The sequence below is a fragment of the Anabrus simplex genome, chromosome 3 (genome assembly GCF_040414725.1).
Source record: "Anabrus simplex isolate iqAnaSimp1 chromosome 3, ASM4041472v1, whole genome shotgun sequence".
Lineage (NCBI taxonomy): Eukaryota > Metazoa > Arthropoda > Insecta > Orthoptera > Tettigoniidae > Anabrus > Anabrus simplex.
Window position 1 is genome coordinate 46,067,273 of NC_090267.1, and position 17,620 is coordinate 46,084,892.

General features: G+C 42.5%; 1 protein-coding gene and 1 non-coding gene across 2 annotated transcripts in view; both read right to left on the reverse strand.

Moving 5' to 3' along the window:
- LOC136866987 (nose resistant to fluoxetine protein 6) overlaps positions 1–17,620 on the reverse strand; it is a 113,722-nt gene that overhangs the window by 61,568 nt on the left and 34,534 nt on the right. Inside the window, exons 2-3 of the mRNA XM_067144084.2 lie at positions 4,224–4,444; positions 1,694–1,932 (exon numbers count right to left, since the gene is read on the reverse strand). Coding sequence (XP_067000185.2) covers positions 1,694–1,932; positions 4,224–4,444 — 460 coding nt within the window. The remainder of the gene's footprint in view (positions 1–1,693; positions 1,933–4,223; positions 4,445–17,620) is intronic.
- Positions 2,386–2,504, reverse strand: LOC136867509 (5S ribosomal RNA). Its single transcript, XR_010859708.2, has one exon. It is a non-coding gene; the product is annotated as a 5S ribosomal RNA (ribosomal RNA).

Below are 17,620 nucleotides of genomic sequence, written 5' to 3' on the forward strand. Positions count from 1 at the left end.
TTTCGCCTTGTTATAATACGCTTGCGTTCTGGTCTATTAGTGCTAACAAATTGTTTCTCTAATTATGAGTAGGGCAGACCACGATTTTTTGTAAAGAACTGTACACGAAGGTACTGAACTTACACAACCAAGGCATTAATCGTCATCGTTCTTGTAAGGCTTGCGAAACAAACCTTGGGTCACTATCTTTTCCTCTGATAACTTTCCTCAGATTACTCCGGTCAGGTTGTGCAAGTGTGAGCTAGTTTTGAACTGTAATGAGCCCCGTAGTTGAAGGTGTGACGTTAAAACAAAGTTCTTGAGTTGATTCCAAAGCCAAATATTGGAACTCGAGTAGGTTTTCGTTTATATTCAGGACTTGAACTCGCTGCAGGATCCTAGGATAAGTGGACCTTCCCAAATACCACATTTTCCGGCAGGATGAACCTGCGAGATTCTTTGCTGGGTTTTTCCCTGTTCCCTCGCCACTACCAAGGGAATCCTTGTTAGATTCTTTCCTCCGCGTAATAAAATTTTTAAATTCAGAGGATGGTCTCGTCTGCTCTGAGGTCGTGTTTGGTTTATATTTCGGTATTCGGTCACCACACACACAACACTCTTTCGAGTTTGTCGCGGGGCAAGGGCGGCGAGTCGCGCCAGCACACACAAAGACACTGCGCGGTCCAATCCTCCCGTCTCACACACTCTCAGTGGTGGTGTCGACTGGTCCAGCTCCACTAAGGTGGGCATCTTTTCAGTGAGAGACTTGCAACAAATTAGGTATTAAAGACAAAATCAGACCTACAAATACAATATTGCAAAATAAGTATTTAGTGTACTCAAACTTGTATTGAGAGGTTAAAAGAAGGCAGTATAACTAGATATTCTTGCAACACGTCTGGTTTAAGGCTTCAAAATCCACGAATTAAACATAATTGTATTTTTATCACATTATTAATTGCACTTTGTCTTCAGGTTTTTTCCCTTTTTGCCATTTTCCAAATATTAATTCAAGTAAACTGAACATTGTTAAGTGCTCTTCAAAATGAGTTTGTTATGGGTACAACATTTTTTGTTTATTTTTAATTTCACTCTTTTAAATTGTAAAATGTATGAAATGAGATTAACTTTCATAGCGAGATTTTATAAACAGATGCCTTCCCCGACGTCAACCTCATTAGAGCAGTTTAGGAGATGAAATGACGTAATATTTGGTAGGAAAAGAGAGAGTGAAACCAGGTACCGGAACATAGCCTACTCCTGTCGAATAGCATGAAGGTGTCTGTTCAAGGATTTGCATTCTCAGCCGACGGACGAATCACCGTCAACAGCGTCTTATCATAATACCTTCCCTACATATGAGCTCTGAGCAGAGGTTTGGAATTTGATCAAGACTTTCGGCTCGCGATCTAGAGATTCAAAATGGTACACCGCCACGTCTCCTACCCTGCCAACCAACATTCTGATGGTGAACATTTTTTCGACCAACGGGACACGAACCGACTAACTTCGGTGTCAGACTATATACACTTCACGCCTTAGGGATCATGACCGTGGCGAGCTCATAATTGTAAAAGATTTATTGATTGATTGATTGATTGATTGATTGATTGATTGATTGATTGATTGATTGATTGATTGATTGATTGATTGATTTCTCCTAATGGCACGAGGGATTGTAGGGGAAGGTTCATAACAAGTCAATGATACTCACATGGTGAGCTTGTCCAGCAGGCCATATGGTGGCTCCTCAAATGTATGGCATTCCAGATCGTCCACGCTTATGCGCATAACGTCGGTCACTTGCTGAATTCCTTTATTAAGGAATACCTCGATGTCGTTTCCACTGCATGTTGAAGGCATGCACACTGCAATGTGTACTGCGGATACTTTCACCATCTTTTCCAAATCGGGCTGTAGATTTTGAACATTTGCTATTCCATCGGCTAGGGCCTAGAATGGTTTAAAAAACCAAAAGTTAGTTCCAGATCTATTGAAGACATGATTTCGAGAATTGTGTGCCATCAATCCTTACGACTTATTGTTAAGACAGGAAAAATTATAAGAACCCTTTCTAATAAGTACAAAGCCAAACCAAGCTATCTCCGTACAGGCCATGGAGGCCCTGGGAGAGGTGGAAGGTAAAGGCTTCCACTATCCGTAATCTCGGCGTTTGGTGGGGTAGAGTGGTTAGCTCTACGTCCGGTCACTTTTGCACCCACGTATTAACTTGATACTCGTTTTTGGTGAGGTCTGAATGAACCTCAGGGCCATCTGCACCTTCGGAAGTGGAAATCTCGTTTCTTAAGCTTTTCGAATTCCTGACGGGGAATCGAACGCACGTCCATCCGGGTGAACCGAGCACGCCTTCACCGCCTCGGCCAGGCAGCCCCTAAAAGAGAACTGGGCTAACGGCACGTGGTGTTCCCAAGCGGTCACCCATCCAAGTACTGACCACGCCCTATGTTGATTAACTTCGGTGATCGGACGAGAACCAGTGTATTCAACATGGTATGGCCGTTGGATCTAATAAGTAAAGCTCCTCATAAATTTAATTTTGGAAATATTATGTTTAGTAGACAATGTGAGAATTGGTCGAGAACTATAATTCAGTCAAAAGTAATAGCTTCTTCTTCTCCTTCTTAATCTGCTTGCCCTCCACGGTCGGTTTTCCCTCGGACTCAGCGAGGGATCCCACCTCTATCGCCTCAAGGGCAGTGTCGTGGAGCGTGAGACATAGGGTCGGGGGATACAACTGGGGATAATGACCAGTACCTCGCCCCGACGGCCTCACCTGCTATGATGAACAGGGGCCTTGCTGGGGGATGGGAACATTGGAAAGGATAGACAAGGAAGGGGGAACGAAGCGGTCGTGACGTTAAGTTAGGTACATTCCGGCATTTGAGTGGAGAAGAAGTGGGAAAACCACTTCCAGGGTGGCTGAGGTGGAAATCGAACCCACCTCTACTCAGTTGACCTCCCGAGGCTGAGTGGACCCCGTTCCAGCCCTCGTACCACTTTAAAAATTTCGTGGCAGAGCCGGAAATCGAACCCGGGCCTCCGGGGGTGGCGGCTAATCACACTAACCACTACACCACAGAGGCGGACAGAAGAGATTACAGAGATAAAAATAATCTATTTATATAGCTCACAAATAACTCACTGCCCAGCCAGGTCTCCGCTTATGTTGCAATTATAGCAATGTCTTATTACGCTGGCCATTTCTGTGCCTTTCATTTGAGCACTCCAAAATATACTTGAAGACGTCTCGTCCTTCCGAAAATGAAAATCCACAGCCTGTCTCCAGTCATTCGATCGGGTCAGGAATGGAATGAATGAATCTAGCGTCTAGGATAAGAATTGTACCAGCTGTCGAAGCCTGTGTGTCCTCATGCCGAGGTGTGCAGCTCCCTTCAGGCACACCCCCAATGGAGGTGAACTGTATGTACCATTTTAACCACATACCAGCCCTCCTCCGTTCTTAAATTTCTGGTAATTCCGGGAATCGAATCCGGATCCCCGAGGACGGTAGCTAATAGCGCTAACCATTACGCTACGGAGGCGGATTCCGGATAATGATTAATATCTGAGAGATAACATGATGGAATGAAAGATGACAAGGAAAACCGGAGTGCCCGGAGAAAACTTATCCTACCAGCATAAATCTCACATGGGATGACGGCGATTTTAACGACGGAACACAGCAGTGAGGGACTGGAGCGCTGCCATCTGAGCCACGGACGCTCTCATTACGTCCTTAATATAATCTCTAAATACGCTCATTACCATGTGCAGAGATTTGTACCCCTTATTTACTGTACAATACACTACCGTTTATGTGATTACTTCAATGAAGATCTTCCCTTACTGTATATTAAGACCTAGGTCACTTACAGTGATCCACATAAAGGACTTTCACCCCCATCAACGCAGTAATTAAAACTGAGAGGACTTTTCCTATTAGTGAAACACATAACCTGACTATTTAGGTGAGATGAACTATAACTATTCAGGTGAGATGAACTATAACAATTTAGGTGAGATGAACTATAACTATTTAGGTGAGATGAACTATAACTATTCAGGTGAGATGAACTATAACAATTTAGGTGAGATGAACTATAACTATTTAGGTGAGATGAACTATAACTATTCAGGTGAGATGAACTATAACTGTTTAGGTGAGATGAACTATAACTATTCAGGTGAGATGAACTATAACTGTCTATGTGAGATGAACTTACAATTTTCTTCTCTATTTCTCCTATCACCGCGCCAGATTCCTTGGAGTTGTAGGTACAGTTCTCCCTTTCTGCCGAACACAGTCGCACCAGACAGTACTTGCCGGAGAATTTCCCGTGTTTTGTGGAAATGTCTTGAAGACCAACACACTCTTCATAGTTCCCCAAATTCATTTCAACTCCACCCAGCATGGACTGAGGTACCTTTGTGCTCGAGTCGAACACTGAAAAAAAAATTTATAAGTTCATCACATTGAGGGTTTACCAAAGAATACCGGAAATTAAAAAGTTCTTAATTATTGTAAAAAGTTACATTCATTAAGCACACAGTGTTTTTATTTCATTTCACTAGATGTTATTCATTTCGTTACTTTGATTGCATTATGTCCAAGAACATTATCTTCTTCTTCTTCTTCTTCCTCTTCTTCATCATCTTAAGCTGTTTACCCTCCACAGTTGGCTTTTCCCTCGGACTCAGGGATCCCACCTCTACCGCCTCAAGGGCAGTGTCCTGGAGAGTGAGACTTTGGGTCGGGGGATACAACTGGGGAGGATGACCAGTACCTCTCCCAGGCGGCCGCACCTGCTATTCTTATCAAGGGCCTTGTGGGGGATGGGACGATTGGAAGGGATAGACAAGGAGGAGGGAAGAAAGCAGCCGTGGCCTTAAGTTAGGTTGCATCCCGGCATTTGCCTGGAGGAGAAGTGGGAATCCACGGAAAACCACTTCGAGAATGGCTCAGGAGGGAATCGAACCCTCCCTCTACTCAGTTGACCTCCCAAGGCTGAGTGGATCCCGTTCCAGCCCTCGTACCACTTTTCAAATTTCGTGGCAGAGCCGGGAATCGAACCCGGGGGGCAGCTAATCACACTAACTACTACACCACAGAGGCAGACGAATAATTGAAATAATAAAACAAGTGAAGGTATTGTAGTGTTTTCCAGAAGTAATTTATCCTCGTATCGTTCTGCCTCCGGCATTAATTTGTAGTACGTGTTTAAAAACTGAGTAGTTTCAATTTAGAAGTAACACACATAAAACTAGTGAGAATGATTTCTCATATGAATAGGTTTGAACTATGGCAGGAAAGTACTCGCAAACGGAAGTAATGAAGGCTCGGTTAAGAATAAACTCGAGCCTTGGTGGCTCAGGTGGCAGCGTGCCTGCTTCTCACCGCTGGGTTCCGTGGTTCAAGTCCCGGTAATTCGTTGTGGTATTTGTGCTGGACAAAGTGGAGGCCAGACAGGTTTTCCTCCGGGTACTCTGGTTTTCCCTGTCACCTTTCATTCCAGCAACATTCTCCAGTATCATTTAATTTCATGTCAGTCATCAATTATTATTGCCCCATAGGAGTGTGACAGGCTTCGGCTGCAGGCATAATTCCTACCTTCGCCGCTAGATGGGGGCTTCATTCATTCCATTCCTGACCCGGTCGAATGACTGGGAGCCGGCTGTGGATTTTCTTTTTTCACCTCCTATAACTGCATTATTATTATTATTATTATATTATTTGAAACTTTAAGAGATGTAGTGAAGATAACGCAGTGTTTTCCTCGTGTCCGCCTCTGTAGTGTAGTGGTTAGTGTGTTAGCTGCCACACCCGGACGCCCAGTTCGATTTCCGGCTCTGCCACGAAATGTGGAAAGTAGTACGATGACTGGATCGGGGTCTACACAGGCTCGGGAGGTCAACTGAGTGGTGTTCGGTTACCGTGGTTTTCCGTGGTTTCCCACTTCACCTTTAGGCAAATGGTAGCTAACTTAAGGCCACGGCCGCCTTCTTCCACCTTTCTTCCCTTCCAATATTTCCACCTCCCACAACTCCCCTGTTCAGCATGGCAGCTGAGGCAGGCTGGACGAGGATCTGGTCCTCCTGCCCAGTTGTATCCCCGACCAAATGTCTCACGCTCTAGGACACTACTCTTGAGGCGGTAGAGTTGGGATCCCTCGCTGAGTCCGGGGAGGGGGGAACCTACCTTGGACGATAAACGAATTAAATAATAATAATAATAATGTTATTTGTTTTACGTCCCACTAACTACTTTTTAAGGTCTTCGGAGACGCCGAGGTGCCGGAATTTAGTCCCGCAGGAGTTCTTTAACGTGCCAGTAAATAATAATAATAATAATAATAATAATAATAATAATAATTGTTACGGAGTTATCCGTGGTAGTTAGAGGTGAAAGAAGGTGCTGGGATGAATAGGACTCAATCTACGAAATTAAAGTTAAATTTTAAAATTTAACAAGGTTATATTTTTCTTTTCAAGTTCAAGAAATAACAAATATAACAGGTACACAGTAGCCTAACAACAAATCGAGAACGTTCAATTACAGTGTTACAAGATTTGGGCTCCGAGAGCCAGACATACAATTCTTGAGCAGTAAGCCCAACTTTACCCAAATACAAGATTCGACAAAGGGGCAGAAAACCCCAATCATGCCCAGGAGCACTTGCTCCCAATTACCTAATAAAGCCTCCTCGAGGCACACAAAATCAACTTTTAAGAAAGAGCAAACCCGCTCTCAAAATTCAAGCCTATCAAAGGCCACACCGAACTCCACCTTTAAGCTGTCCTCCAATTACAATAACACAGGGGTAAAAATACCCAACCTACTGAGGCCTATTCAGTGAAGAAACAGGACAATTACATGGCCTCCAAAAATACCAACTTGAGAGGAGGCGAAACTGCACTCCTAATACATTTGTTTAAAACCTACTTGGCACTAGGCCGTTAATGAAAGGGCTAATCCCATACTTAAGAGGTGACACGATAGGAAAACTTCTTACATTTCGAAACGAAGAAAAATGGTTGAGAAAACGTAGTCACCTCAAGAACAATATGAAAGGGAGCTCGAGAGGGTAGGCACTCTCTATCCCAATTTGTAGTTTAAAGAGATAGAATTTACACCAAGAGTCTTTTACATTTTAAAGGCAAGTTACATGATAAAAGTTTCGAACCCGCCCCGAGGGTTAAACTGCTGAGCTAGCAAGAAAGAAGTTATAAGGCGGCCATTACCTGGTGGTTGAACTGCTGCCCGAAGAAAGAGGCGCTTCCCGCCCCCTGCTACATAATTTACACACTGATAGATGTTACTGAAGTGGCGCAGAGACCCGAAAATCAGCAGTTTATATACCCTCGCGGAACATTCGAGACCTTTCAGGAATGAGAACACCCGCCCACAAGCCTTTTATTGGACGACCAAAAGATTACATGTCAGAAGTGAAGAAGAAAACCAGGATTGGTGGAAAATTAATTACAGAAATTACTCATTGGTCGAATTCAAAACTGGCGGAAATGAAGGGTTATACAGCCAACCTAAACAATGACTGAAAGAAATTTAACAAAGAACAAACTTATGAACACAAAATTTCTCCAAAAACACAAATCTTTTACTTCGCACTAGGGTGCGTAATTGTAGTAATTCAGTAGTGCCATCTAGAAGAGAATGTTCACACTTCTTACTACAGGCAAAACAAAAATACATCGAAAACGACACCGTTCAGAACACTTCAAAATTTACAAGTAGGGACATCTTCTGAGAAACTAGGGAATTAACACTGTAGTTAAAGTTCAGGCTTCCTCCAGTAGAGGAGTTTCAGCTGGCGCAATGTTTGAATTAGCGGAGCGGAGGTGTACCGCCCGGTACAGACCTCCCCCCCCCCCAAAAAGTCCCTCCAAGGGGTAACACAGAAGAACATAAACTTTTGTTTTAAAATAAGGTCCAAGTTATGATGTTGATATAGAAGTTAATTGCAGAAGTACTTACAACCAAATTTTCTTAAATGATTGGATCCAGTTTCAAAATTCTTTGTGGTTACTTTTGATGTAATGTCTTTATGCTTGTAGAAGTTGAATTCAGAAGGAAAAACTTTGAATACTTGAAAGTGAAGAAAAATTTTCTAAGTCCACCAAATATTGCAGTTGAATTCAAAAATGTAGTAATTGTTGATATTAAATGTCCATGTGGCTGATTGAGTACATTCAATGTTGATTAAGCTTGACGGCCAGACCAGCCGCCGCTGCTTGTGTCCAGAGGAGGCCGCTCGGACCCCTCGAGTACCCTGAGATACCGCTCGCCCGCACTATGAGAGGAGCCGTGGAGTTGAAGCACGCCGCACCCGCGGCGAACAAACAGGTCGCGGGCAAGTTGCAGGTTGTGCGCCGCACATCAGCCTTGGCCGGGAGGAGGGCTCCGGCTCGCCGTACACTGGTTGGCCTCACTGAAGAGGGGCGGGCCCATACCCCACCTCAGTGGCGGTACGGCGCCGCGCTGCTGCGGGGGCACTGAAACATTAAGATATCGGCGGCAGAATTTGTTGGACCATAATTCTTTTAGGGCACAGGCTTTGTGGTGAGGTTAAGGGGCTAGCAGCTTGGAGATATTTATTTCATTATATAGCCACTGCGTGTTGCTGAGCAGGAGACGGGAGCGTGGTAATGGCCATGGTAAGGACAGGATGGCAGTTTAACTGGTCGGGGAAGGTTTACAATAAATGCTTAACTACAAAGAACTTGATTCCAAAGGCAGAAGGCCTCACAATGAACCCCCCCCCAAAAAAAAATATAACCTTCCGAATACCTTCAAAATTTTAAAACAATTATAAATGCAGCTACGTTGGCGTGGAAGTTACACAGGTTTCACCTGCGACAGGTGAACCCTAAATATCCTCTCGGTGGCTGGATTGCTTAATAACAACGTAACCGGCGTAAGAAAATCAAAGATTATGCACGGCCCATGAAATCTGGGGGCAAGCTTGCCCGCGGGAACAAAATTCTTGACCATCACCTGGTCGCCTACCTTCAAATTGGTGGGTCTCCGTCCACGATCATATCTTTCCCTAACCTTTCCATAAGACACTTTAAGATTGGCTTTAGCCTTCTTCCAAAGATCTTTAATATTATCAGGATCTATTGTCTCAGGTAGAATGTCACTCAGAGACCAAAGGTTAGAGAGCGGCGTGTTGGGAACAAACTTGAACATCAAAGAAGCTGGAGTAAAGTTATGAGATTCATGAACCGCCGAATTCAAAGCAAAAGCTAACCAATGCAGGGACGAGTCCCACCTAGAATGATCTTCATGATGATAGGCAATCAACGCGGACCTCAGATTACGATTAACCAGTTCAGCCAGAGATGGTTTAGGATAATAAGCAGAATTTGTCACATGAGAGATGGACAGGTCAAAACAGAATTTACGAAATAGATTAGATGTGAAAGCCTTAGCATTGTCAGACACAATATATTGACACGGACCAAAAGAAGCAAAGATAGAATTTAAACAAGTAATGGTGGACAGAGCGGTAGCCAGCTTAGTCGGGAATAATCAAGAAAATCTTTTAAAACCATCTACACATACAAGGATGAACTTGTTGGCATTCCCCTTTGACTGGGGGAAGGGTCCTACGTAATCAATATACAGGCGTTCCATTGGGCGCGACGCTTGATGAGAGGACAAAAGGCCTATCTTGGTAGACATGGTGGGTTTACTAAGCAAGCAAGATTTACAAGCCTTTACTAGTCCACGGATTTCACCGTCCATGCCTTTCCAGATAAACATTTCACGGATCTTTTCCCGGGTTTTGAAGATGCCTAAATGCCCCCCTAATGGGGTCTCATGATACTACTTGAAGATCATTGGCACAAGTACAGCTGGAACTACAACTTTCATTTCTTGGTCATGCCTCGACGGGCAACATAAAACACCATTCCTCAATACATAAGGGACAACATGTTCCCCAGAAGAAAGGGTTTCCATGATCGGAGCCAGCGTTGGCTCTTCACGTTGATATTTCTCAATATCCCTAAAGAGCATGGGAGCATCTGTTAAGATGGCATTAACCTCAGATAGCATGGACTTGGGAGGTGATGAACTAGCGACCGATTCATGGGTTGCGACGTCATTGGAAAACATACGGCTGAGTCCGTCTGCGACAACATTTTCAGTACCTCTGATATGCCTGACGTCAAATTGGAAGGCAGAAATTCGGATGGCCCAACGGGCTATACGACCAGTACGACGCGGCCTACCTAAGATCCAGCTTAAGGCTTGATTATCTGTCTCCAGGTCGAATTTGACATGTTCCAGATAGAGACGGAACTTTTCTAAGGCAAATAAGACTGCCAAACCTTCGAGCTCATAGATGGAATACTTGGCTTCTTGAGCCGATAGAGTCCTAGATGCATAGGCGATGGGTCGCCTCCCTAGTTCAGTCTCTTGAAGAAGGACTGCAGCTACCGCCGACGACGACGCGTCGGTTTGGACGATGAATTTCTTCGAGAAATCTGGCATAGCAAGGACAGGGGCATTACAGAGAGCTAATTTCAGGTCTTCAAAAGCGGCTTGTTGAGAAGGCCCCCACTCGAATTTGATGCCTTTCCTACGAAGAAGGTTCAAGGGCGCCGCTCTATTAGCGAAGTTAGGAATAAATTTCCTGAAGAAATTCACCATACCAATGAACCTGGCAATACCTTTTATGTCCTTGGGAGGTTTAAAATCACGGATGGCCTGTGTTCTAGAGTGATCGACTGCGACACCGTCGGGCAAAACAATATGCCCTAGGAATGACATAGAGGGTTTAGCGAAGGCGACCTTGGACAATTTCACAGTTAACCCTGCGTTACGAAGGCGATTGAGAACTTCCTTTAGATGATCTAGATGTTCTTCAAAAGTCTCCGAAAATACGACGACATCATCAAGATAGTGGTACAAGTACTCGAATTTGATGTCGGAGAAGACCCTATCTAGCAGTCTAGTGAGTACAGCTGCTCCCGTGGGGAGACCGAAAGGCACGCGGTTGTATTCATACAAATTCCAATCCGTGGCAAACGCTGTAAGATGTTTAGACTCTTCAGCTAGGGGAATTTGATTATAGGCCTGATTCAGGTCCAAGATGGTAAAGAATTTAGCTTTACGAAACCATGAAAAACAAGAATGAAGGTCAGGAAGGGGCACAGATTGTAACACCACCTTCCGATTGAGAGCGCTATAATCAATTACAGGCCTGAAGCCACCTTGGGGTTTCGGGACTAGAAAAATAGGTGAAGAATACGCCGACTTAGAGGGCCTAATAATACCATCCTTTAACATTTGATCGATGCTTTCCTTCAATGCCTTTATTTTGGGTGGAGATAGCCTATAAGGTGGAAAACGGACAGCGATCGAATCCGTGACCTCAATTTTGTATTCGATCAGGTCAGTAACACCAAGAGTATCAGAGAACACCTCTGGAAACGACTGACACAACTTACGAATACTGTCAGCCTGCTCCTCAGGAAGATGTCTAAGATCTAACAACATCTCATCCTGGGTAGGCTAAATAGATGAACAAGATGCAGAATTACATTTCAATAAGGGGATTTTACAATTAGAAGCAAATTTGAAAGTGCACGACCTACTCTGAAGATCGAGCACAAGACCAGTATGGGACATGAAGTCGGCTCCCAATATAATGGGGCAAGACAAATGCTTAGCGACAAACAATTTAACTTTCCAAGTAAATTTAGAAATACGAATTTTGACATTTAAAGAGCCTAAAATTTCTAATGGAGATGAATTGGCCGAAACATATTGAACCGAAGACGAACAATAGTCAGGAAGCTTACAAACAGATTTCATTTTCGAATACCATACCATTCACTGCCTGAATCTAATAGAGCTGTTATAGGCTCATTATTTAATTCAATTTTGAGAAAGGGAACAGGTGCGGGGGTATCCGCCGCAATCCTAAGACATTCTGTGGGGCATTCAGAAGATAAATTTGAAGACTGAGTTTTCCCTGAAATTTCAACATGTTTACAAGGGGCTGAGCCTCGGGAAGATGGATTAGTCGACTCAGCCGAATCCACTAGTCACTTATGATTGTTGGTGGAGGTTGCACCCGAAGCTGAGCAGGAGGGTGTGCTGTTAGCATTAGGGCAGTTCTTGGCAATATGAGAAAACGCGCCGCATTTAAAGCAACCTTGCGATGACCCTGTTCCATTCCTTGTTCCACTAGATTTAATTGATGGACACTTGGAACAACAACATTTACGGACCGTGATGGTTCGGCGAGGTGTAGGCCGAAAGTTACTTGATAGCGGAGGGGGCTCCCTGGCAACACGTAATGTGTCCGCATACCTAACCCCTTCGGCTGACACAGCCAATGCTTCAAGTTCAGAGAAGGTTTGGGGGCACGCCGCGAAACACAAATATGACCTATTGTGACTTCCCCTCTCGGAGAACAATCATCAAATGAGAAATGCAACCATTCAAGCTAAGGGCGCCAATCTTTAAGTTGAAGACTTAAAGATAAAAATTTATAATCAAGCTTGGACGGACTCTTATCACAGGGGTGGGGTGATAGTACACTAATCATTAAGCAGGAGAATTAAAAATCAAAAGGCTAATTAAGGCAGATTGATTAAAGTGAACTAGAAAAATACTATTTATTATATTTAATATAAATGACGACGGTTTAACGAGAACTGAATTTAAATTAACAAATGAATTTAACAGAAAATTGAATGACTCTACTTCGCGAAAACTTGCAATATCTTTAACTCGCTTGCTCACCATTTAGTCTTGTTCTGCTGGTCCTTGGGAAGCTTCCATCCTTGTAGCGGGAACATCATCGGTCGTCTTTGAGATCTCTTCATCTGCAGCTAAGTACCATTCCTGCCTAGTAAATTGCACCCACCACTAATTGGAAGATGACTTCAAAACTAACACTCCCTATTATGCTTTATCCCGTATATTGGAGATAAGCCCTAAGTCATAGTTAGCAGAACCACCTTGGGTTATTTGGAGAGGATACTCAATTAAGAATCCTTCCAACTTTACTGAAAATATTCTCTGAAGTTTCATTTCTATCTAGATTAATACTACCTATTGACTTAGACTGGTTCAAACCGGTCTTGTCGCCGAGCTGTACTTACTTCCTGATGAGAGTGGCTATACATCCCTCATTCAGAATTTCTAAGTACCACGTCGTGGTAATGAAGTAATTAATGTAGAATACTAATGCAGAATCAAACGAAGAAGATTAAATAGCCGGTCACGTAGAAGATCCAAGATGCAAGATGCAAGATCCTTGCCAAGAGCTCCAGCACGCCCTTTTATAACCTTCACTGGCGCTAATTACAGGTCGCTACACGTGGTCCAATCAGATGACATGTCTCTCCCCACTCCAGATATTAGAGTTGACGGGTCTTAACTCTTATATTAACTGTTCTTCTATTGGCCCATTCTCTCAGTATCCATGGCAATATGACGCTCCTTTCAAAATATAGGCGTTGATCCGTTTGAATAATTCTGGTCGAAATACGGTAGCTTTCGTTGGGACGCGTGAACACGTGCTCGCTTTCCCAGAACTTGGTGTCTAAATTTGTCCTTCCTCCCTCCTCGGTGATGTGGCAAGATAGCGGAAATCTACTGCAAGTTAATTTTAAACAAATGTCGCAAGAATCTAAGTGAATATTAGAATATTCAGCCCTCGTTTATAAGTCGTAGTTACAAAGTAATGAAATGATAGTGAGCAAATGATTAAACATGAATTATAATACAATTACATACTAAAATAAATATCATGACGTTAAATTCCTGAATTAATTACACATAATAAAATTAACATAATTACACTGTAACGTCTGGAACGTTACATACGCCCCCATGAGTTCTTAACAAATATCACATGAGTTGAGAACTCACACACTTACTCCCACATTGACTTGAAATACCTCTATTACCTGCCCATAACGAGCGACATTATTTTCATACAATTAATTATATCTCACTCTTTCCATATCTCTCTTAGACTGCTTACCATTGCGACTGTTTGTTATTTCAGTTCATCTTGAGGTTTAGATACAAAATTATGCCCAACATAAGCAACTTTCCATTTTTGTAAAAAAACAAGATTACCCTAGAGAATATCACATAATATATATACAATTCAGATTACAAACTCTGCCGAGTGTCTATTTGTCCTTTTTACTTCCCATCTCTCCGACATTCTTTGCTAGATAGCAGTAACACGTTCTCTTCCAATCTTTTACATTAAAACTATGGAAAACAAATGATACAAACAATTTACACTTTTATCACTCTTTCGAATGTTTCAACCTTATCTTGAAGCAGGATGCAAAACACTCCACACGAATACACACGTGATTTAAGCTCACGGTAAAATTATTGCAAGTTAGAAATGCACATACGGGAAAATTAATTATTTGCCGTCGTCAGCTTTAATTAGCCTTCTGTAACATCTCAGAAAACAAATATATCTAAAATTTCATGGCCTCACATACGGAAAACAGATGATCTATCGTCAATGAACGAGCGTAAATCTACCGCCACACAAACACCTCCCTTGTTTACAAACACAACTAGGAAATACCACCACAATTGAGACGTAAACTCATACCGCTCGTAGTCTGACATAACAAGTAGCAACTTCCCCGAGTTACTGACCTATATCTCACAATCCGGTTCAGCCACCTCACACGACAGGTATCTCCGTAAACTACTAATGTTATATGAACCATTCATTACGCTCTCGCCATCCGCTAACTTGTAAGCACAGGGTCCTAGTTTTCTATGTACTTTATAAGGGCCTTGATATAAAAGAAAAAATTTCTTTGTTACCTTATCCTCACTATTTGACAACATCGGAACTCTCACCAAAACCATATCACCTACCTCAAAGTTATCAAGTACTTTACGTTTCTTCCTCTCCCTGCCATCAATACACAAACGTATTGATCCATCAGACTTAGGCACAACAATTAAGGGATTAACATATTGACTGTTTGATAATTCAATCACATCGTCTGCTAACATAGCTTGAATTTGATCCTCTACGGCTTTTGCATATTTGTGTGGTATCGGATACCGCGGTCCGCTGAATGGAGTCTTATCCAGCACAGAAAAAGAATGTTCATACAGATGGGTAACACCAGGTTTCTCGGAGAAAATCTCCACGTGTTCACATAACACTTCAAATAACTTGTCCTTCTGGATTTCATTTAACTCATTACTACTTACGGCTTCTTTCAAGCCACATATTTTATCCTCATTAATCCACAACTGACACAACTTCAGGCCCTCACTAGCCTCTTCATTTACTTTAGAAACCTCTCTCATTCTCCACACTGTACTAACTTCCGTTTTCCTCTGAATTTCCTCCTCAAACTTGACCTTGATATCCTCATTATTCCACCTCAAATTTAGCACTAGATCATTGTAATTTAACTGAGCCAATTTTAACATTAACCAGTCAGATCCCAAGATAAGATCAAATATCAAATGCGGAATTACCAAACATATCTGAACGCTAATAAAATTATTAATACAGATCGGGACAACTACTTGTTTACAAATTTGCTTAGACCTCTTTCCAACAGCCGTAATGATAAACGTAGACTTAACAGGCATTTCCTCCAACTGAATACCCTGTTTCACTAATGACTCATACCACTGAGAACTAATACATGATATTTGGCTACCAGAATCAATCAAAACTTTAACCCACGCCCCCCAGACTTTCAATTTAACAACGGGATTGACTACTTTATTACATGAATCTCCATTATTCTGCTCGGGTTCATACAACAAATCGTCTCTAACATCGAGGTCATATGGTAACACTTTCATGGCAAGACACTTCGCTACCTTCGTACTAGGCTGGAATTCTGACCTAACATTACAGCCTCTAGTTAGTTTAAAGTTTCCCTTTGTGTATTGACGTTGGACTCATTAGTACATTGCTCTGGCCTCCGTTGGGAATTTCCTGTCCTATATTCCTGTGCTCCGCTCCTGCTGTTCTGCTGAGGTCTGAACTGATTGCGAGCTTCGTGATTCTGTGTTCTACCGTTATGTCTCATTCCGTTGTGATGACTAAAGTTCTGAATATTCTCCGTTCTACTCCTAAGGTTACCTAACGCATCAAAACTGCCTAGTAGGTTCTCCATCTCCTGAATAGTTCCAACTTTTTGCATGCAGGCCGCTTCTCTCACCCTGTCCGGAAAATGTCTTAAAAGTAGTCTTACTACATCAGACCCCTCGGTTATACCATCTAAGTTCTGACAAATCATGACATGTGCCAGGAAGTACTCGGTCATAGTAACTCCTTCATGCTGTTTGTACCTCCCAAATACCACCCTTTCTCTCTCTCGAGCTTGTATCGCTTCATTCCAGAATTTCTCTCTAAATTTATTTCTGAATTCTTTTAGGTTCGTCATCGTCTGCCTATATACCATGAACCAAGACCGAGTTTCTCCTACAAAAGCATGGTCAATATTTTCCATAACGTCTTCCCAGTCCATAGACCCTTCCTCTAGACGCTTTTCAAATCGTTTTTCTATCATCTTAAGGAAATCTAGCGGGTTCGTTTGTTTCCCATTAAATTTAGGTAGTTCGATTTCCCTAATGTAGCTATTTCCTAGACATTGCCTTCCCGTGAAAACCTGTTTATCCTTTGCCACCTGTTTTAACTTATTTTCTGCTTTCTCCATCCGGCATTCTACATCTCTGTCTCTCCTATCAATTTCTCTCTCCAAATTAACCTGCTTCTCTTTCAATGTCCTAATTTCAATCTTATTCTCTTCAGCTATCGCAAACCTTTCTTCACTTGCCCGGGTCTCATCTTCTATTCTAAGCTTTACCGTGTCAATCTCTTGTTGGACGTGGTCTTTAAATATCCGTATTTCCCCTCCTTGAGTCTCAACTCTCTTATCAATACTAGTGACCTGCCTCATTACTTCCTCCCTAGTAGAGTTGTTTTCCTTCCCCATTAATTCCAGGAATTCACTTCTCTGCCCCGCAAACTTTTCTTCTACCTCTTTCCCTCGCCGTTCATATTCACTCTTCTGGTCCTCTAATCGCTTATTAAAATGTTCATTTTTTACCACCAGATCTCGTAATTGCCTACTGTGTTCGTCCATTCTCCGATTCGCTTCCTCCTTATTTTCCCTCATCTCCCTGCTTAATTCAGCTTTAGTTTGCTCTAACTGTTCTTTAAGTTCATATTTAATATTCTCAATTTTAGTGTTAGTTTGTTCTAATTCACCTTTAAGCTCAGATTTTGTTTGTTCCAATTCATTTTTTATTTCAGTTTTACTGTCCTCTATCTTACTTAACATTAACTGCATCATTCCCATTAACTGATCATTATTATTACTTTCATTGTTAGTGTTCACTTCCGCTTCGCCCCCCATCCTACTATCATCTGACTCCATACTGACTTCTTTCTGCTTGCCTTCACTCTCCATACTACTTACACTTCTATCTTCAATTTCCTCTACTAGACTACACAACTCTTCCTCTGAACTCAATACATTATTGCCTTTTATCGCCCGTCCACTGCGCAACATCCTCTCCTCTTTCGTCTGATCAGCCATGACCCTTCCCAAAATCAAACAC